The sequence below is a fragment of the Cavia porcellus genome, unplaced genomic scaffold (assembly GCF_034190915.1).
Source record: "Cavia porcellus strain 051 isolate PalLab524CR breed Dunkin Hartley unplaced genomic scaffold, mCavPor4.1 scaffold_8, whole genome shotgun sequence".
NCBI lineage: Eukaryota > Metazoa > Chordata > Mammalia > Rodentia > Caviidae > Cavia > Cavia porcellus.
The window spans coordinates 40,880,311-40,902,181 of NW_026947491.1; the positions used below are offsets into that span (position 1 = coordinate 40,880,311).

Sequence of the window (21,871 nt, forward strand, 5' to 3'; positions counted from 1 at the left end):
AAGTCGGCCCGCGTTATGGTCGGAGTCGAGTTTTGGGCTCGGGGACTCCTCCAACGTCACGGGGCAACGGGGAGATCCAACCCTCCCCACAATGCTGTCGCGCCTCACTGTAGACAACCCTGCCCTCGCCAATCTGGAGACCTCGCGAGAACAAGGTAGTGCCCGTTGAGGCCCAGACTCTGAGTGCCGCGCCTTTCAAGGCCTCAGAACGGCCTAGGCCTATCCTTTTCCCCGCCTTCCACTCGCGCTCCGCTCTCGGATTGGCTACTCAAGCCGAGTCAATTTTTTCCTTGGCAAAAAGCGGCTCTACAGCTAGTCTTTCTTCTGACCCCGCCTCCAAATCACTCGGATTGGACTGCTGAGTCATACGTCACGCACCTCCTCAGCTCTTGGACGAACCAATCAGGAGCTTGGCGTATTTTACGAACTGGGGAAGTAGCAGCAGCAGAAGTCCAGAAACGGGGAGAAATCGAAGAAAGTGGAGGCGACCATAAAGGGTTCTCGGGACGGTGCGGCACAGGGATTCTGCAGGAAATGAGGGCTGCGGGATCTCAGAGGGAAGAGAGCAATCAGAGGTGCCAGGCGAAAGAGCAAGATCGAGGTGACTAGAGGTGGCAGCAGGAAAGAGCGGCCATGCAGGAGCTAGGGGCTTCTCGGCGCATGAACTAAAAAAGTGGAGGTGGAAGTATCGGGGAAATGGTTAACTTTGATCCCCGATCCTGCCATTTTTCTTCCCTGTCTCATTGTAGTCACCATGACCACCATCCAAGCCACGAAGGATCCCCTCCTCCGGGATCCTACACCCAGCAAGATCCCAGTACGCTCTCGGAGACGCCCGCCTTTCCTCACAGTCAAACCGAGCGCCCAGGACCAGGAGAACCAAGATCCAAGGGTAAGAGGGGCTGGTGGGTAGAGAGTACCAGTAGGAGGCAACACACATAAGCAAATACACCCCAGCGCTGAATGCCAGGTTTTTCTCCCCCTTCGCCCCTAGACTCTGATGGAGAAGTCTCAGCTCAGTATTCAACGTAACTTTGTTGACTCAGCAGGCCCCAGTTCGAAAGCCACACACCAAACAGAGAAATCACAAAGGTCGATGGCGATCACTCAGCTTCGGAACCCCCTGGAGGAGCTCAGGCCTAGCCCTGGGGAACAAAATTCGGGGCTTGGGCCCCCTCCACAAACAGGTGCATGTTGGAGACGTCCTTAGCTGTGTGAGAGTGGAATGGCCAGAGAGGCTGGAGGGCACTTAACTTCCTTGATTTTCTGCTTACTGTAAGAGTCCTGGTGGCTGAATGTGATGGTGTGCACCTGTAATCCTATTGCTCTGGGAGGCTGAGGCAGGAGGTTTAAGCCCAACCTGAACAATTTATCAAGACCCCATATCAAAATAAAAAAGGGCGGTGATGTAGCTCAGTGTGAAGGACCCTGGATTCAGTCACCAGTACCAAAAAGGTTTTAAATAAAAGGTCTTAATTCTGCTCCTGGAACACTCTTAGAAGCCAGCTTTCTCCTTTTCAGCAGTATCATTTCTTCTCAAGACTTAAACTCTAGGTTCTCCTAATTCTTTGCAGAACCCAGTTCTTTACAGAATCTGCCCATACTTTGGCTTAAGTATGTTACTTTCAATAGTTTAACAATAGGGTTTTTGGTCCTGAACTTAGAGTCGTGTTATATGCTAGACACATGCCTCTAGTCCCAGCTACTTAAGAGGCTGAGTCAGGAGAAGCACAAGTTCAAGGCTAGCATAAGTTACTTAGTGAGATCCTGTCTCAAATTTTTAAAAAATGGTGGTTGAGGATATAGTTTAGTGCCAGGCCTAGCATGTGCCAGATCCTGGGTTCAGTCCCTGGTAAGCAAAGGAAGAAAAGAAAAAGAAGGAAAAAGTATCAAATGCAAAAGATGAAGTGAAAAAAAAAAAAGAAAGGTAGTAAACCAAGCATGGTGGTGCACACCTGTAATCCCAGCACTCATGGCACTGAAGCAGGAGCAATGCAGCAAGTTCAAAACCAGCCTGGATTATATAGTGAAACACTGTCTCAAAAAAAAGGAAGGAACCAAACCTAAAGTTCTGTGAACATTTGGTAATCTGGGTTCAATTAAATGAGACTGTTTTGCCCACTTCTGGCTCTTAGGGTGACTGTGCCAGAGTCCCTAGCTCCTTAGCTTCCCCCTTCCTGTTCCTTCTCACCTTTTCTTGTTCTCCTCCTCCTCCTCCTCTTTGTCTTCCTCGTCCTCATCCTCATCCTCCTTCTCCTCCTCCTCCTCCTACTTCTTCTTTTTTGCATCAGGGATCAAACTCATAACGTCATTCTTGCCAGGCAGGCGTTTATGCCACTGAGCTATTTCCCTGCCCCTTACCTTTTCTTCTTTAACCTTGCAGAAGCTCCAGGGCCTATAGAATTTGTGGCTGACCCTGTAGCCCTGGCTACCATCCTATCAGGTGAGGGGGTGAAGAGCTGTCCAATGGGGCGTCAGTCCAGCCTGGCTCAGAGAGTACTGGTTCGAGAGAGCCAGGGAGGTACCATCCGGCGGGGCCAGGTAATGAGAACAGATGTGAGGTCAGGCTGGGGGGGACTGAGGAGAAAATACTGAGCTCATGCTAATAACTTTGGTTAGGTTTCTCGGGCCTCTGCATACTTGGCCCCCAGGACCCCCATGCACCAACTAGGCCCTGCCAGGGCTTCCTGCTTTTCAAGGCTGGAGGGATCTGGACCCCGGGGTTTGACTTTGTGTCCCCAGAGGCTGAAGGCTCTGGTGAGTGCCCAGGAGGAACTGATATTCAGTGTTTCTGGGAGCTTCCTTCCAAGGGACAAAGCAGGGCCCTGGGAGCCAAAGGGGTTCTATCAGGGTGGTGGGCTCGGTAGTGAGGCCTGTAGATTTGGGCCACCTTTGACTCTGCTTTTCTCTCTTGCTCCTATGGATCAGGCTCTACCTTCAGGATCTTTTCATGCCTCTACTCGCCCTCATTTACAGGAGCTCAGAAGAGAGACAAGTGGCAAGAACTGGTAAGCAGAAGATGTAGAGAAGGTCATATGAGAAAGAGTGACTCAGTGTCCAAGACCAGGGTTCCCCACATCTAGGGCCTTCTGGTAGCTTTAGGGCCCCCTGCAAGGGGAAACCCATGGCTGCCCAGGATGATCCTTTGTAGTATGGTTCAGACTTTCAGGAAGAAGACAGAGGCAAGATGCTATTTCATTCACCTACAACATGGGCTGTGGCAATCAGTGGGGTTTGGATTGAACTCCTGAGCCTTACCACTACCAACTGTACAGGCTTGTGCTAATGTCTCTGAGCTTTGGTCCCTTTACCTGGGAAATGACAATGTTTGTACCATCACTAGAGGTGCTGTGAAAATGAAGTGAATGAAGTGTGCAGCACTCAGCACATGCCCATCTGTTGGTACTCTGACTTCTGTGGTTCTTATTGTCATCAGGACTTCAGTGAGCCAGGTCTCAGGATTGCTCCTGGAAACCCCTGCGCAGCCTGGTGAGTGTGTTTCCTGCAGTAAGGCATAGGACAAGAGAAAGCTCAGCAGGCTTTGGAGAGAAGGAGTGGGGTGAGAAAATGGGGAGGCAGGGAGGCTAGATATGCAGGGCCAGGAGAGCCAGGAGCATTGGTAGAACACTTGCTTAGCACTTGAATTGTCCTGGATTTGACCCCAGCACTGCAAAATGAATGGATGAACTGGAAAAGAGCTGGGCATGATAGCATATTCCTGGAATCCCAGTACTTGGTAGGAGGATCACTGCAAATTTGAGATGAGCCTGAACTACATAACAAGACTTTGTCTCAGAAAACAAGGGCTTAGCACAGTGGTAAAGTGTTTGCCTGGCTTGTGCAAGTCCTTGGGTTTGATCCCCATCACTGCAAAAAGCAATAATAATAATAACAACAACAACAATAATAAGCAATGAAATAAAAATCCAGTGACTATGTTCTAAAACAATATGTGGGGAGAGGAACGAGGTCAGAAAAAGACCTTCTGGCTTTTGGATAGGCTAGAGGTTGGCCACTTGTACTTGTGTCCCCATTTCCACCCTCTCTCTGGCACTTCTGCAAGACTGACCTTACTTTTACTCACTCATAAAATGCTCAGATTGATGAGGGTTTACTGAGATTGTGTTGGACTCTCAGGGTCCCTGACTGTGATGGACAATGGGAGCTGTTGAACTGGTGCACCTTTTTCAGAAGTTGCAAAGCCCTGTGCTAGACTCTGGTGGATGTTCTAGATACTACAGCAGATTTCCTGTCTCCTAGCTTCTCTCTCTGAAGAACATGAAAGGATACCTCATTCAGATGAAGGAGGAGGAGCTCTCCTAGGTCTGGCCCAGCGAGTACCTTTAAGAGAGACAGCACACCCTAGGGTGAGATGGGAACCTCCTGGGGTGGGGATGGGGCCCACCGGAGATGCTTAGGGGAATTTAGGATTGGGAATGGACTCAGGCTGGCCTGCCCTCAGGATGTTATGGGTTTGCCACACATAGACTCAAGTCCTCTGCAAAGTGGAACTGACCTCTCATTACCAGGTAACTGGGGCTTGGAGGGAGAAGTCACATATTGGCATAATTTTATCACCATCAGATCAGTGTCAGGGGTGAGACAGATCTGCTACTGACCAACCAAAAGCATTCACTGCTTCATTCTACAAATAGTTACTAACCATTTACTAAGTAGAGTTACTATTCAAGGCTTTGCACATAAATGCTTGAGAAAGGGAGACAAACTCTGAAATATACAGACTGTCAGATGGTGATACATTTTTGGTGGGGGGAAAAAAAGACCCTGAAGGGAACTGGAGAATGGCAGAGTTGTTATCACAATTCAATGTAGATTGGGCAGGGGCCTCACCAAGAAGATGATATTTAAGCAAAGACCGGGAGTGGAGGGCCTGAGCCATGCATTTATCTAGGGGAGAACATTCTAAACCAAGAGAGCCGCAGATGCCAAGACCAGAGGAGAGAATGTGTTTAGTGCATTTGTAGGTCAGCACAAGAGAGACTAGTGAAATTGAAGCCAAGTGAATAGGAGAACAAAAAGGGAAAAGTTTATAGCAATAACAGAATCAGATTAGGTAAGGATTTAAATTTGTATAAATCTAGCCGAGCGTGGTGGGGCATGCCTGTAATCCCAGCAATCGGGAGGGAGGCAAGAGGATTGCTTTAAATTCAAGGCCAGCCTGAACTTCATAGTGAAGCCCTGTTTCAAAAAGACAAAAGTAAATGAATGAATGAATAAATAAATAAATAAAATCTTATGTAAATCTTTGGCTTTTTTCACTTGCAATGAGTGGGAAGCCAAGAGGGATGAATAAAGGGGGTGACATGATATGACTTCATTCTTGAGCATCATATTGACTGCCACAGTGACATAAGAAGGGGGAAGAAATCACTCTTCAACTCTTTCCTTCTCCCCAGGATGGCCTGATGGCCTCCTCTGCTCCTTTGGCCCAGTCCATGCCTGGCCGTGTGGTACCGCCTTCTGTCACCCATCCGTCACCCTTTGGACGGGCTCAGCGTGTACCCTCGCCTGGCATCCCTGCTCTGGTTTGTATTGAAAACTTGGGGGGTGAGCAGGAACAGAACAATCTGGCCAGAGAACCCTGTTGGCCTGGGTGTTTTTCCTGCTCAGCCATCCGCCTACCTCCCCAGACTTCATTTTCATTATTGCAGCGTCTCGCCATTCGACCCAAAACCCAGTTCACTCCATCCACCCCCAGAGTTCAGCAGGTAAGAAAGGTCAGGAGAGGTAGCTGGCCTGGGCCCAGACTTGAGGAAGGAAGGAGACGGAGGGGTACAGAAAGAATTAAAACAGACTAAGGAGGCCGCATCCATCTATGGGTTACTTGTTCTTCCTAATACCTCGTTTCTGTCGCAGGCCCAATGGTTGAGTGACCTCACCCCTCAGTCCTGTCCTGAAGAGCTTGCTCTGCCTTGGGTAAGTATCAGAAGCTTGTCCATGCTGCGGTCCCCTGTGCCATCCCCTTGTAGATATGTAAAGCAGATATGTTCTCCAGAGAAGCCATCTACCTCTCCATCTCTCTGTTCTTCTCTGCTGCCTTTCTACTCTTTTTTGTTTGGTTTTTGTTACTGAATATCAAACTTAGGACGTGCACTTTTCAGGCAAATGCTGGGCTGTTGAGCTCTATCTCCATCTGCCCTTCCACTCTTAAAGTCAAGGGCCTCTCAATCAGAGACTTAGATCTCTCAGTTGAGGACTCAGACTGATCTTCTTCCCTCCCCAGCCTGGTTTCTTCACCTGCCCTCTTTCCATCTATGTGGCAGGAGCAGATTGCTGTACGGTTGTTTGACCAGGACAGTGGTGTAAGGTTGCAGGAACAGTCTGGGAAACCAGCCGTGGCAAGTCCTGGATCACACCCGAATGGAGCCCTCAACTTCCAGGAGCTAAAAATGCAGGTGGGACTATGGGGCAAAGCCTTCATGGCAATGACAGGGCTGGAGAAGGGGAAGCTGGGGGAGGGGAAAGCAGTAGTGTGGGAAGACTACCTGCACCAGATCCTAACGTCACACTTGGGTACTCTCTCCCACTGCAGCGCATCAGTATCCTGCAGCAGTTATTGCGTCAGGAGGTAGAAGGGCTGGCAGTGGACAAGTATGCCCACCTTAATGGAAGCTGCTCTCTGGATATGGCTGAACTTCAGCCCCTGCTGGCTGAGATTTCTAGGACCCTGAATGCCCCAAAGCATAACTCTGGAACATCCCACCTTCCTGAACTGTCACAACACTCCAAGCTGCCAGAGCCCTGCCCTTCAGAGGAGTGTGGGGAAGCACAGCCCTGCTCTGGGGTGACAGAACCAGAGCCAGACGTGATACAACCCTGCCCACCAATGGAGCCAGGGCCTCCAGAGTCTTGCTCTGAGGTTAGGCCAGAGACACCAGAGTCCCCTTCCCAGAAGCAGCCTGAGAAAGCAGAGCCCTGCCCACCAGTAGAGCCTGGACCCCTTCAGCCTAGCCCCCAGGGACAGACTGTGTCCGAAGAGGCCTGTCCTACTGTAGGGTTGGGGACTTGCTGCCTGGAACCAAAATGCCTAGAGGCCAGTCCATGGCGCTGCTGCAGTCAGAGGGCTGCAGCAACCACCAGCCTGACCTTCTCTTCCCAACGCCCCCTTTGTGCTAGCCCCCCTATCTGCTCACTGCAGTCTACAAGGCCCCTGACAGGCCAGGCAGGTAAGGAGTTGTCTGGGAAGGGGTTGAACAAAGGAGGTCCTATCACTGGGAGTGAGGCCCTGACCTTTACCAAGTGTTGCTATCCATTCTTCCCTCTGCTGTGTCTCTCTTTGTGCCTGGCTATTCTCAGGATAAGGGAGGAGCTGCTCCTCCTTTCAGGTTGGCCCTTTTGGGAGGGAAAGGGACCATACATGGTGGGAGTATAGAACCTCAGACCAACTCCCTAAATTTTGGTCCCCAGGTCCTAGCAGTCTGGCCCCTCAAACACTGGCCCTGAGGCAGCGCCTCAAAGCATGTCTCACTGCTATCCACTGCTCCCATGAGGCTCGACTGGACGATGAGTGTGCCTTTTACACTAGCCGAGTCCCTTCCCCAGGCCCAACTCGGGTCTGTACCAACCCTGTGGCCACACTGCTTGAATGGCAGGACGCCCTGGTGAGCCTCCAGTCCAGGCCTGGGTGGTGGCAGGGGCCAATCTCCATTCCTTTACTGGAAGGTAGTGAGAATGTGACAAGATCTCTCTCTTCCTCTCCAGTGTTTCATTCCGGTTGGTTCTGCAGCTTCTCAGAGCTCTCCATCCTGAGGCTCCCACCTCCACCCACTCCCACCCTCCCCAGATCACCCCTTCCCTTTAGTCCTTATTTATTTGGTGTTCCCATGGAACTGGGGCCCAACATTCTTTTATTAACTTTAATAAAGTTTCTATAGTCTTTGAATAGCCAGCTAGTGAGTCTAAAGCATCCAAACTGGGCAGCCACTGGCTGCTCTCCAGCTGTCCACATGGTGGCAGTGTGCTCCAGCTCAGAGGTTTCCAAGGCCTCAAAATCCAATCCAGCCAGATTCCCTTAGAAGCTGTACTTCCCTGCCCACCCTCAACAATCTCTGAGTGGGTTGGGGTCAATTATAGTGGTCTCTGCATCTCCCTTACCCTTGAGATCAATTTCTCATCCTCTAGAGCTCTTCTGCTAGCAGGCCTGATGGTACACACCTGTATTCCCAGCCACTCAGAGGCTGAGGCTGGGTTGAGAGGGTCATTTGAACCCAGGAGTTAGAAGCCAGCCTGGGGCAATATAATAAAATCCCATCTCAAAAACAACACCCAGCTCTGCTACATAGCCTTCTCTGCACTAGGCAGAATGGCAGAGCCCAGAGCCAGACCTCTGGAATCCATCCTTGTGTCCCTCTGATTGGTGTTGGTGTTCCCGTCCCCTACAGGGGCTTGGGGGCTCTCCTGGAGTGGATACTCCCACCCACAGCAGAGAAGCCTTGACTGCTCCCCCTCCCCCACGGTTGTCAGTAGTAACTTAAAATTTCCCAATGGCAGACTGACAAGCAGGGTGGGAATCCTTTCTGGAGGTCAAGGAAAGGGCCACCACTTTCCCCCCACTCTGCACCAAGTTAAAGCAGCCACACACGATTCCCCCAACCTCATTTTTATTGGAAGAGGCAACAGCAACTATAGCCCCTGAGGCCTAGGCCCCAGAAGGGGTGGAATGGTGACTGTACAGAATGAATTTAAATGCTAGGAAAGAATTCACCAGTACCTCCAGTTCACAAGAAGGCTGCCAAGGCTGGAGCCTGAAAATGGAGATGAGGGAGCAAAGGACAGCCAGAGGAAATTGTCATTATTGAGGACCAGCGCCTGCCTACTCCAACCTAGCATGTCTTCTCATCTACCCTGGCTCCTAGTTTCTGTTCTTTCTCTCCTAAGCCACCTTGGCTTCTCTTCCGCTTTCTGGGCCTCTGAGCCCAGGCTAGTGGAGCTGCTCCCCAGCTCCAGGCAAAGGAGCAGATCACCACCTCAGCCTTTCTGGTCCTGCTGCCTTTCCCATGCAGCTTGCGGATGCAGGATGCAAATGGTTCCTCCCTTGGCACCTGGCTTCTCCTCTTGCCGGTCCGCTCGAGCCCCAAGAGTCTGCCCTTTGGCTGCCTCAGGAGCTGGAGGGTCTGCCCCAGGTTCTTAAGGGATGGGGTGGCACCTTGGGCGGGCCAGCTGGAAGTGAGTGAGGACTGGAGCCAAAGGGGAACAAAGGCGTGGGGGATGCTGCCCAGCTCAGTCTGGGTAGATGATGAAGCCCGAGAAGGTACTGTACTTGTTGGTGTTGCCTCCGTGCACCTTCCCACCGTCGAGCTTGATGAAAACCTCATCACCCACATCAAGGTGCAGAATGACGCTGTTGCTGGCATAGTCATAGTTCTGGTCTGCATCCTGAGCAATGGCGCTGGCCCGGACCTAACGAGGAGAGGAAATGACCTGCTCATGGTCTGATGGGAGCAGGGTGACCTGCGATGCAGCGGAGAAGGTGGTGCTATGAGAATTGGACTGTGGTGCTGGAAAGGACAAGATGAAGCTAGGAGTAGCTCTGTTTCTACTATGTATCAGCAGTGCAACTTGGGACACATCAGGACTACTCTGGGCCCCAATCTGAGCTATAAAATTCAGGGTGAGGGTTTTGGGGTATGGTAATAAGAGAAGCTACCTCCTCAGGTTATTAGGATTAAATGGGTTGCTACATGTGGGACATGTTTAGAACAGTGGCTATTATAGAAGATTTGCTATGATTATTCTTATTTAAAAATTAAGAGCTGTGCTGGGCATTTAGCTCAGTGGCATAAGCACCTGCCTGGCAAATGTGTGAGGATGTGAGTTCAACCCCCAGTACAAAAAAATAAAAAAATTAGAGTGGGGCATGGTAGCACATTCCTGTGATCTCAGTACTCCAGATGCTGAGGCAGAAAGATTGCTGTGAGTTCAAGGCCAGCCTCGGCTACATAGGAAGATTGTCTCCAAAAAAAGCCAAAACAAAATAAAATTAAAAACCTGTCAGATCATTTTTAGGATTCTATGCCCACTGAGATCTTCAGTAAGTCCTAAATTGTACTGGGTCATAGATGAATCTACAAGTGAGCCACAGCATGCAGTGCAGTGCTAAGGCCCTGGCCTCTGGGGTGTTCATTTCTCAGTTGGTGCTCACCATGGAGGTGGTCTGTGGAAACAAGAGACCTACCTTCCCCCTCTGGCTTCGTGGCTATTACCTCAGGCTGCGAGCACTCTCCTCAGCCCCCCTCTTCCTATCCCACTGGGGCTGGTTATTAACTCATTAATTATTCAACATTATTCTAATCATTATTTACCATCCCCAGGGCTGCAGCACCCAAGCCAAGGACAGAATACAGAGTGGGAACAGCATGGTCCCCGCCCCCTCCAAAACCAACACACTCTAAATTACATACTTGCCCCTGGGCTTCCTCCCAGACAAGCTGCATAAACCAAGCATGACCACTTGGTGCCATTTGCCCATGTACACCACCATGCTCCTTACACATTCACCCTCCCCACCCCACGGACATACTCTAGTCATGCACACTCACACTTCCTTATGGACACTATCTTACCCCCAAGTAGACACCCTGGAACTCTCACTTGCTTTGTTTCACTTTCCAGGGAGATTCTGTTGGGAGGAGACCCCAAAGCAGGTGCAGGAGGTAGGTCTCCAGGGATGTCTTCCTTAATGCGGAAGTGTGTTGCGGCAAATCTGGGCCCAGGACTTAGAACCCCAAGGAATAGGCCTGATGCACTCAGGTCACCCCTCCAGCCCCTACTTCCTCATATGGGGCATTCAGAGATCTCTGCTCAGCCCCAACCTCCCTATGTGGCCTGCATCCTCCTGTCAGCTGCCTCTACCCCAACCAGAGGCCTCACCCTGCAGCTCTGTGTGTCTCCAGCTCCTTGGGGCTATACCTCCCCCCACACACACCAAACCAGAGAAAAATGACTGCCTGCAGGGCCAGCAAGCAGAGAACCTGGAGGCTTCCTGGTTGCTAAGGAAGGATGTGAGAACTATGGACCAGGCCACAGTCCAAGGTCCTGGTCCTCCCTGTTCCTTTCCTCATTCTTCCAAATCTGTTTCTTCCATCACCTTGCTGGTCCCTGAACTGTCAGACCATTTCCCACTCCTACCTACAAGACTCAATATTATCAGAGCACAAGAGCAAGGAATGGGCTAGTATTGGCCCCATGATCTGAGGTGAACAATAGGACCACTGCCTACCAAGCGGGCTAGTGTTTTCTATTTTTACTGTTTCCATGAAAATCCAAGCTCAGTTTCCTCACATGGAGGGAAGGGGTATGTACTGACTAGTGATTGCCTGAGAAGTGAGTTCCATTCTGATTCAAAAGAGCCAAATAAATGTCACCTCCGGAGGAAACCCAAAAGCCAGGAAGACTGTACCCCAGAGAAAAGGGAGATCAAGCTAGGAGGACAAAAGGGACTAATTGGTAGGACAACACAGCTGCCTAAAGTTGTAATTTGGAGACCTACTGCTCCATGAGACTTGGGCAAGGGATCTTTCTCTGGTCCCCAATTCCAGTTTAGCTAAATGAAGTTATTTATTAGTTCTTGGCAGTTTTTCCCTGTTGGATTCACTGACGCTGTTTCGGGAAAAGAACTGGAATTGCGGGATGAGTGCAGAGCGATTTAGGAAGCTTCCAGTCTAGAATCTGGGACTTAGTGGGAGAGGGGCATCTCACCTGTCCATTCTTCATCAAATCTGCCCACATGCTGGTGCCGTCGCCGCCGCGCATGAGCACATGGTAAGCGAAGAAGTAGACGCCCGGCATGGGGCAGGTGAACTTGCCACTGGCCGCCTCATAAGCATTGCCCACGTTGGTCACCACGTCGTCAAAACGCAGCACCTCATAACCCTCATGAGGCCGCCGCAGGCCCGCGTAGAAGGCAATTCGAGGTAAGTAGCCGGCAGGTGGCGCCGCCCCGCCCGGGCCTGGGCCTGGAGGGCCGGGAGGACCTGGCCTGCCGGGCTCTCCCGGGGGTCCTCTGGGACCTGGGGGTCCCGGAGGCCCCCGCAGGCCTGCCTTTCCGCGCCGGCCCACTTCTCCCTTGGCACCTGGCGGGAACGGGGGCACGGAAGCGGGCGCGCCGTCGGGGCCCGGGCCTCGGGGCCCGTGTGGATCACATACCATGCGGCAGCGACCCAGCATCTCATAGTGCGCCGGCCCGCGCGAGCTGTGCACCAGCAGCGGGATGGCCACCAGCAGCAGTAGCACCATGGCCACCCCGACGGCCGCGCCCGCCACCCGCTTGCGGCGGCTCAGCCGCGAAGCGGCCAGGGCCAGCAAATCCTCTTCGTTTTTGGGCGCAATGGCGGCGGAGGCCTGGGGCTCTCCGCAGGCCCAGGAGGCGGTGGCCGGGCTCCTGCCTGGGTCTGGGGCAGCTCGACAGCTGCGCCCGGCCCCCTGCTCCTGGGGGCTCCCGCCGCAGCGGCGCCGTTCCCCAACCCGCCCTTCAAGGCGGAGGTCTCCCCACGGGCTGGGCCAGAAGCACCCCTGGCGGGTCAGAACCCGTGATCTTGTTACCCTTCAGTGCAGTCCTAACGGTCCCGGGCGCCTGGGATCGAGGCTTCTTGGACGGCTGGTTTCTTACAGGTCTTGGATGCCTGCTCGCCAAGCATCTGCTTTCTCACAGATGGCGGTGCCAAGGTCCCAGGCTTCCCAAACAGACCGCTCCCCGCAGGAATAGGGACTCCTCGCGCTCTGGACGTCCCAGGCTCTGAGCTGCGGGTACCACCCGCTAGACGCAACCTCCTCAGGGATTGTACGCTCTACCTCTTGGGGAACCCCGACCCGCCTTCTTCCCCAGCCGGGGCTGCAGCCCGAGTGAGAGCCTTGGCCCGGCGTCCGTCTCCTGCAAGCGCTTTCCCTCTGAGTCCCTAACCTTCCTCCCCTTCCTCCCGGGGCGGCAGTGCGGGTGGTGTGAGTCGCCGCGCGGCGGGAGCCACTATAAGTGGCCGAAGCTGGAGCGACCCCTGGTGCCCAGATGCGGAAGCGCGGGGGCGGGGCGGGCATCACCGCCCCCTTCAGCCCCCACCCCCACCCGTGCCAGGTCCGGGCCTCTGGGTTCATTGCTGCCTCTGAAGGTTCCGCAGGGACTCGCGGCTCCCACCTTCCTTACTTTCAACCTCTACCTGAAGTTTGACGTTATCAGAGCCCAGAGAAAGCCAGAATCAGAGATAGGATAAACAAGGGTCAAGATACAGAGAAGATAAGTGAATTGAAGAGCTGGGGTGGGAGTGCTCACAAACAGAAAGCAAAACAAGAAGGGCGAGAAAACATGGAAACTCGCCCCTCCGTGACCCAGGAGAACACTGAATAACATATGATGAAAGGTTTAAAGGATACTTGTTGGCCTGAATTGTAAAAAGCAAATTTCCTGCCCCCAACTCCAGCTCCTAGGTTTGGGGGTGCAAAGATGGGGGGATGAGAGTGAGAGAGAGAGAGAGAGAGAAAAAGAGAACCTCGGGAAGCCAGCAGGAAATCGACAGAAAAGCAGAGAAGAAGCTGCAAAGAAATCAGAGACAGCCAGATAGAGATGCAGAGACAAAGCTGCAAGAAGAGACTAACTGACAGCCCCACAGGAGGAGAGGGAGAGACAGAGACGGGGAGAGAGAGAGAGACAGGAGCCGAGACAGGTTGACAGATCCAGAGAGAAATGTAAATGGCGCGCTGCAGAGAGACACCCAGGTCCGTGTTCGGACTCCAATGTGACATATCAACTGTGGGGAAGAGGGGGCGGGGCGGTTCTGCCAGCCGAGTGGTGGAGTCTGGTCCTGTGCACTGTGACAGTGTGCTGCAAAGTGTGGAGGTGGCCAAGGGATCCTGGCCTCGTGTGTCCCAGGGTGAGTGGGATTGTGAATTATGTACTGTTTTGTATATGTGAGAGAGGGCTGCTTGAAGAGAGGCATTTGTTTTCATCCTCCTCCTTGTCCCTATATTTGAGACCACAAATGCCATTTCTCCTATGTCAGGACTGAAGAATAGGGGTCTCCTGGGAAGAAAGAAAATCCAAGGCGGCTCTCATCTCACTTGCCAGCCCTTCCCAACTCTCCTCCACCCTAGTCACAGAGGCTTCCAGCCCCAGAAGTCTCTGTCCCAGCCACCTCCCCCAAAAGTGTCTGCTCTTAGACAAAACCCTGAAAAGTTAGCCCCACAGAATGGGTATTTGGTTAGTTATGCAAATTGATGCAACTGAAATGCAGATTAGGTGCTAAGCACCTTCCTATGACTGTCTGATTTCTGGGTGACCAAGAAGGAAGGCCAACTTTGATTTATCAGGGTCTGGGTAGAAAACTCTTGGCTGCACCTTCTCAGGGACCCAGGCCAGAGGCTTGGAGAAGGGGCTCTAGACTGGTGAAAGTGATGTTTGGAGACCATAGAGATTGGCAAAGGCAAAGACCTCTGAATGACAAAGAAAAATCAGGAATGTAATGTAAGGAATATGTTGTGTAAAATGGAGCACAAGGCACACCAGGGCATGGTTGTTGGTTAGAAGATGATTTTCTCCTTTCTCAGTTCCTGTACTCCTTTCCCGTAATGGTGAGGGGAGACAAGCTCGCTGAGGCTGGGTCTGTGTCTGGGTTAGGAGAGGTGCCTAGGTGGCTGAATGGATTGGATGTTAGTGGGGGAGGGGCCTCCTGCTTCAACCATAAATACAAATTTTATTCAAGGTCTTTGTCACCATTTATCTTCCTAGTGGTGGGGGTGTTTGAGGGCCGTTTCGGCCAGTGAATGTCTAATTCCAGATCTGCTCCCCCAGGCTGAATGATGGATGGATTAGAAAGAGCAGGCCTGGCTCACACCAGCCTCCCCTACTGGAGTCATCCACCCCAAGTGCTGCCACCCGCTTTTTTTCCTCCTTCCCCTGCCTGCCCAACTCAATAGAGGCCCTTTCTGCCCAGCCCTGCTCCCCACCCCACTCATCCTACTCCCCAGCACTCCTCTTTGAGCCCCTCACTCAGCCCCTTGCAGGTAGCAGGCCACTTTTATAGAGTCCCCCATTCCTTCCATGCCCAGCCTAGTCGGTAAGCAGTGGTGACCAGCAGGGCTGCCAGCAGCCAGCCGCAGCGTGTGTGATGGGGGAGCAGGCTTGGCTTACAGGGAGCCAAGGGGCCAGCTCCATGAATTTATTCATGTTCCGTTGCTCTTTCCTCACTCTCTGGAATGAAGCTGCCAGCTCACCAGGTCCTTAAAGCTTCCCCTGCAGCTGTCACATTTGTCCGTCAGTCCGAGGAGGGAGTTGGATGAGGCTAAGACCAGCCGGTACTCAGGAGGCCAGAAATCAAGAGGGAATACTAGGGCCCAGGCCAGGTTCAGGACAATTTACCCAGAGCTCTCCTGATAGCCAAACCTCGAGCTTTGGAAGGGTACTTAGGAATAGAATTAGGTAAAGATGGGGGCTGGGGATTTAGCTCAGCGGCATAAGCGCCTGCCTTGCAAGCAGGCAGTGAATTCGATCCCTGGTACTGATAAAAACGAAAAAGACCAAAAAAAATAAAAAAATAAAAAAGATAGAATTAGATAAAGAGAGCTATGCCCTGCAGGACAGAGAGGCCCGGGTACCAAAAAAGAAAATAAAAAAGAGGCCATGGGTTTAGGGGTGGGTTGGTAGGGGATAGTCGAGGATCACTTTAACAGTTCCCTGGGTGCTGTTTGAAATCACACCTAGTCTGAATACTGCATTAATGGTTCCCTTGATTACATATGAACTCTGCCCCTAATCCCAAAGGATACAGTACAGTTCTCTTCAGTCCTAAAGTGAATCTTAACTCCACAACCAAACCCTAAGTGGAACGCATCTCCATCTATCCCAGAACCCAGGGTCTCCCCAAAATTCCCCCCAGGGCTATAGCCAGGTGTGTGTCAGAGTTCTAAGGATCAGACTGTTGATGTTATGTGATTTGCATATGATTTGCATGTGATATGTGTCTTCTATTCTGTAGAAGTTTCTGTGTTAAAATTTTATGAACTTGAGCAGAGAGGTCCTAGCTTCTTGAAAGGTTTTTTTTGTTGTTGCCCCCCCCTTTTTTTGAGACAGGGTCTTGTATATAGTTTAGACTGGCCTTAAACTCAGCTATGTAACCCAGGCTGTCATCTAACTTATAGCAATTCTCCTGGCTCAGCTTCTTAAGTGCATACACCCATTTTTCTTACACTTTTTGTGATTGACCCAGATGTGTTCAAGGAAAGAAAGGGGATAGGAAGATAAACAATAGAGTTTATGAAAGAGAAGATTCTGGCAGTGTGATTTGCCTCCATTACTTGCACAAACCTCAGTATCCTCATCTGTAAGAAGAGAAGAACCATCTGGCTAGTGTTCCATGAAGATCTAAGGAGGCACTATCCCTCCCTTACTCTCTTTCCTCTTCCCTGTTCCTCACAGGGATGGTTCACCCTCCCTGTTCCTATACTCTGGCTTTCAGCTTTTTTACTTGAGGTCACATACTGCTGGATACAGACTAGGTTTCTGGTTCCAGAAAAGAGAACTTAGTCCATTTGAGAGGTCAGTGGATTGCATGGAAAGAGAAATAACAGTATTGAGTATTGTATTTTAGAACTTTTATCATGCACCTTTATAACACTCCTGAGAGGTGAACACGTTGTTCCCATTTTATAGATAAGGAAACTTGGACCTAGAAAGGGGAAATGGCTTGTCCAGTCTCACCCTGTAAGGGACAATCCTAGAATTAGAGTTATGATAGCTTAGCTTCTTTCCCAGGGCCCTGGAAAAGAGACAAGTGGTGCCTGAGGCACTGGGAGGGAGAAATCAGGACAGGAGTGTGAAGTGAGATTTAATGGGATCTCAGAGGAAACCTATATGTATGAGGCCAAAAGGGCAGGCTTTACGGTCCCCAAACCACTCAGTACTATTAACTCTGATCTCTAACATGGCTTAGCTGTTAACTAATGGAAGGCCATGGTTTGAGAATTTGTTCAGTTAGAAGAGGAGAAAGAAGCCCAGAAATAGAGGGAACAGAAAATGAAGTGAGTTAGAGGAAAATTTGCTCAAGGAGCTAAAATTAGTTGTCCTTTCCTACAGAATGGGGAAATAGTGGTGGCTCAAGAACCTCTGCACACTTATCTCCTTGTGAAGTTTATGGGCCTCCACCTTGGGTCCAGAGCCAGGGTGCAATGCCAGGCCCAAGGCCTCCCGCTCCTGAACCAGTCCACCTGGTCCAGCAGCTCCTGGCAGCTTTGGGTCCAAAGGCGGGGGGGGGGGGGGGGGGCTCTGCAGGCTCCCAGAACCCCCGAGAGTGGAGATAGCATCCAAGGTCCCTGTTAGGCCAGAGAGAGCTAATTCCCTCTGCTCCTGGTCCTCAACTCCTTTTCTGCTTCCCTTTGCGTCCCTCTAATCCCACAGAGCTCACACTCCAGCCTCTGGGTAATGAAATGTGGCTATTGGCTGCACAGACAACCCTAAGATCCCTCATTTCTCCTCAGGAAGATTGGATGCCGCGCTGGGAGGCCGGGAGGCCGAAAGGTGAGAGGAGGTGATGTGGTGAGCCGAGGAAAAGGCACCGGCTGGTGAGAGCCAGGAACCCTGGAGACAGTGCCAAGCTCCAAATTTCTAGGTTTTGTCTAAGTGAGATAGGCTCTAAGATGCTTTTGCTGCCTGGGGCCCTTGGTGTTTTACCCTGCTCTGACAAGCAGAAGATAGAATGGCCCCACAGCCACCATATGCAGACAAGACCTGACCCCGCACTCTTGGACCCGCACCATAGATGGGCTTCAGGGCGCGCCTGGGAGCGGGCAATCGTTGCCCCGGACTTCCTCCCATCTCTTTCCATCCTTTTCCTCTTGCTTCCCCTCCTTTCTACGCTCCCTCCCCGGCGGCCGCGGCCTTTATTAGGGATTCCGCGGCTGTCGGTCCCGCCATCCATCCTGTCCGCCGGCAATTAGGCGGCCAGACAAAGAGCAGCTTCGGATGGATGAGGGTCCCGGCGGATCGGAAATGTGAAGGGTCAGCGCTGCCGCCCGCGGCGCACCCGGCTCCCCCTTCCGCATAATCACCGGCCGCCCGTCACTCAGCAGGCCGCCCGGGGAGCTTCAGCCCGGGAGAGGGCGGGGCTGGGGCTGCAGCCTAGGCGCCCAGGGCTGGGTGAGGGCAGACCTGCAGCAGGTGCGCCTCCCACGCGCGAGCAAGGGAGCGCGACCCGAGGCGCGCGGAGAGCCAGAGGGAGGGATCTGAGCCCCGGGCGACCCCGGAGCCGGGACTGGCTGCAGAAGAGAGGAGGGTCGCGGTCGCGGCCCAGGGCGCCTCCTGCTGGGAGACTGGGAAAGAAAGGCAAGCCTTAGGATCTCCAATCACAGAGAATGGAACCAAGCCTAGCACCGTCCCTCTTAGGGAAACTGGGAGGTAGCTTAGTGCGCCTCCTATTGGAACAGAATGATGCTTCGGTTCTAATCCCCGATCTCTTAAATGAAATCCAGTCCATTTACATCAAGAAAAGCTTCAAGTCCAGGCAAACCTGAGTGGAGTGTAAAGGAAGTTCAAGGAGTCCAGGTTTTACTGCGGATTCTTTGACTCTAGCTCCCAGCTGACAAATCAACATCTCAATCTGACAATTAGTGGTCGAGGTGGGGGGAGAGGGGCTCTCGCAGCCCGGCTGCAGAGCCCTTATGGAGGGAGGCCGAAGTAGGCGGTGCTGGCAGTGATGAACGACTGTGGGGGGGGGGCAGGGCCCCGAGCGCGCATTCATTACTCCGCTGACAGGCTTGCGGCAGGCGGGCAGGCAGCTAGTGGACGTGTGTGTGGGGTAACAGGAAGGGGAATAAGAGAGCGTTTAACATTCCCACCTCTGTCTGCTCTCGGTTCTTCACCTTGACCCTGGTACTTGACTTTCTTGCGCTCAGCCTTCCAGTCGTTGAAGCTTGCCTTGGTTGCAGAATTAGAGAAGTAGGGACGGGGGACATAAACCCTCTCCTAAGGTTAAGCAATTAAAGTGTGAGATGTCTAGAAGGGATATAGCTAGGCCTTGAAACTAGGCTCCTGGGCATGAGCTCGGAGACATTTTGTGACTGTTCACACAGAAATAATGCTTGTAACAGGAATTGCTAATCCCAATTGCTAATTGTGTCCACGTTAGGATCATTGACCATGTGGCAGGCAGGGATGTGTCAAGGCCTGATTTTGTCTGTGGATGTGTGAGCTTCCAATTTCTGAGGATGAGCCACCATCCCTTCCTCAGTGTCAGCTCCCCTCCCAGCTTGCTGTCAGGTCTGTCTCCAGTTCTAGAGGAAATGGCAGTGCACACAGTGACAGCTGAAGTACTATGTGACTGAGGGACATGTGATATAAGTTAACTGTGAGAGCGCTGGTCAGGACAACTGCCCCTCCTACCACTTCCCAAGCATCAGAAAGTAGTAGCTTTACCCCTCCTCTCCAAGATCAAGTGTGAAATCGTGGGGTGGGGGGAGTGATTACCCACAAAATTCATAGCTGAATGCACACAGTCCCTAATATAAGATGTGACCCCCAGCCACCTCGTCTCCAAAGAAGGTGGATGTTGAACAGACACCTGTCTGGTGCTCAGGAAGGAAAGGGGGCAGACCTTGAGTTCTCCAAGACAGTGCACCTCATTTAGGTCGAGTAGCAGCTGCTGGGACCCTGATCTTTTGGGTTTCATGTTCAGTTAATTTCTAGAGTTATAATTCCTCTCCCTGGTACCTCTCCACCTTCACCTGGCTTTGCTTCCACTCTCTTCCTTCATTGTCAAACCGTCAGGAAGTTAAGCCTGGTCACATTCTGAGGTCTGAATCTCTTGGGGCTAGAGAACAGAGTTGAAACAACTCTAGGTCTCTGACCTTTGTTTTATATAGCGTGTTTTTAAAGGTTTTTTTAAGGCACCTTCCATTTGCCTTTGCTCTGAGAGCTGGGTTAACCTTGGATTTCTTATACCTTTGTCTCTTCACCCTATCTTGGTGCCTCCATGTTTTCAGTTTTAGAGATCTTTTCCAATTTTGTTTCCCTACATTTTGGGGGAGTCTTTGCTCCTCTTGGGGCTCCACCTTCTGGGAATACCCCAGTATAACAAGGATGTCCATGGGGACTATGGCAGAGGGAGCATGGCCTTCCTTCTTGCCTCTTTAGATAAGCGGTGGTGAACCGAAAAATGGCCAGATCACTTTAGGGCCCGGCACGCCCGAATCGCTTCTCATTCTGGGCACAAGCACGCCTGGTCGATGCCCGCTGCCCGTCCCCACTCTAAACGGCCCTCCTCCTGCCCCCACCCCCTCTGCCTGCCTGGAAAAGGCAAATTTGACATTTTTAAATCCCGAGCCTTTGAGGGATCGATGCGGACCGAGGGCCCCGCCCGGGGTCGATATTCCTGATTGGGAAGCGGCCGCTGCGCGGAGCTCGCGTGTAAATCACCGGGACTGGGGGAGGGGGCGCGGGGAGCCGGGCGGGGTCGGACCCGGGCGGGACCCGAAGGCTACAGAAAAAAAACAGCAGCCTTCAGAGACCCGGAGAGAAGCCCGCCCCGGGCCTCCCCCCGCCCCCGCCCAGCCCTGCCAACTCCCCCGGCCCGCTCTGGTCTCGCTTCAGCGGCCACCACCCTCCGTTGCCCCTGAAGCCGCCAGGGAGGTCGGTGTCGGAGCCAGCCATGCGGCGGCTCCTCTCAGGCCGCTCCCGCGGGGCCCAGGCTTCAGCAGCGGCTGTCACGGAGCCGACAGGCCGGGCCGGCCGGGAAGGGGCGGGTGGCGCCCGAGGCAACTGGAGAGGTTGGCGCAGCTTTGGCGCTCGGTGGGTGCGCAACAGATGTTTGCAGAATTGAGGGGCAGCAAGGTGGCCTGGAACGTTAAGGAGCGCGGGGCCGAAAGCGACCCAGACCTAGCGGAGCTGAAGGCCTGGCAGAGCTGCAGGATGAACCCAGATTTCCAGGTCGGAAAGACCAGGAGAGAATGGGGTAAACGTGAAAGTTCCGGCCGCAGCTAGACCAGCCTCAGCCCTGGGCCTCCAGTCCTTGTCGCGCTCTGCTGGGGAAATCAAGGCAGCAGAGGCCAAGAGGGACCAAGAATGTGAAAAGCGAGCTCAGCCATACGGCTAGGGGGACAACCAGAATTCTCGTACGGGTCTCTGTATTTTTACCCAGCCAACCCGGGTCCAGTGGCGGGTAAATACACCAGTGCACCCCCCTCTACCGCTCAGACCCTCCCCCCGTGCTCAGCTTGTCAGATCTCCCCACCTGCCCCCCCGCACCAGTTTATAGAGCAACAATTTGGGGAAAACAATCCGGGCCGAGTGACGGCCCCGTAATTGTGACAAAGTGAGTGCGGGTGGCTGGAGAGAACTCTAGGGCGGGAGCGCAGCGGGGCGAGGCGCGGGCAGGGGCGTCTCGCACCCGCCCGCCGCCCCCTGGTTCTCATTCTGGTCACCTCCCATCCTTCTCCTTCACTCTTCTCCCATTCCCCTTCTCCTGGCCGCTCGCGCCCCCATTCGCTTGTTACTCCATCGCTCTTTCGTTTCCTCTCGGCCACAGCTCTTCTCCCGCTCCCCACCCGCGCTGCCCCTCCCCGGGTGCGCTTTTTCTCGCTCGCTTCGCCCTCTCCTCCGCCCTCCACTCGTTTCTCCATCTTTTTTGTCGCGCTTATATTGCCTTTGGGCCCTAGGTTTTCCTCACACAGTCGCTTCGCTCTCTCCCCGAGGCTCCTCAGGGGCAGAGATGAGCCCTGAGCCCCTCCAACCCGCTCTGCGACGCCAGCGCTGCCCTCCCCGCGGCCAGTTGCGCGCTGCGCCCCGGGCCCAGGCGGCCTGGCTCTGCCCTCCTCTCCCCCTTCCGCCGCCACGGTGCCCATTCCGCTCCCCGTGCGCAGAGCTAGTTTGTTTGTCTAG

The 21,871-nt window shown here is 52.9% G+C and overlaps 2 protein-coding genes across 2 annotated transcripts; one reads left to right on the forward strand and one right to left on the reverse strand.

Moving 5' to 3' along the window:
• The first annotated feature begins 413 nt into the window (after positions 1-413).
• Positions 414-7,903, forward strand: Troap (trophinin associated protein). The gene is made up of 14 exons (XM_063254700.1): positions 414-601; positions 750-892; positions 995-1,187; positions 2,384-2,541; positions 2,620-2,757; positions 2,929-3,008; positions 3,437-3,489; positions 4,261-4,367; positions 5,418-5,729; positions 5,878-5,937; positions 6,285-6,416; positions 6,554-7,187; positions 7,429-7,622; positions 7,723-7,903. The coding sequence occupies exons 1-14, from the start codon at positions 535-537 to the stop codon at positions 7,768-7,770; spliced, it is 2,319 nt and encodes a 772-aa protein (XP_063110770.1). The 5' UTR covers positions 414-534; the 3' UTR covers positions 7,771-7,903.
• Positions 7,904-8,604: 701 nt separating this feature from the next.
• C1ql4 (complement C1q like 4) lies at positions 8,605-12,968 on the reverse strand. Its single transcript, XM_003475807.5, has 2 exons — positions 11,719-12,968; positions 8,605-9,420 (listed from the first exon to the last, which is right to left on the reverse strand). Exons 1-2 carry the CDS (start codon positions 12,253-12,255, stop codon positions 9,241-9,243), a joined length of 717 nt encoding a protein of 238 aa, XP_003475855.1. The 5' UTR covers positions 12,256-12,968; the 3' UTR covers positions 8,605-9,240.
• Between the last annotated feature and the right edge of the window lie 8,903 nt (positions 12,969-21,871).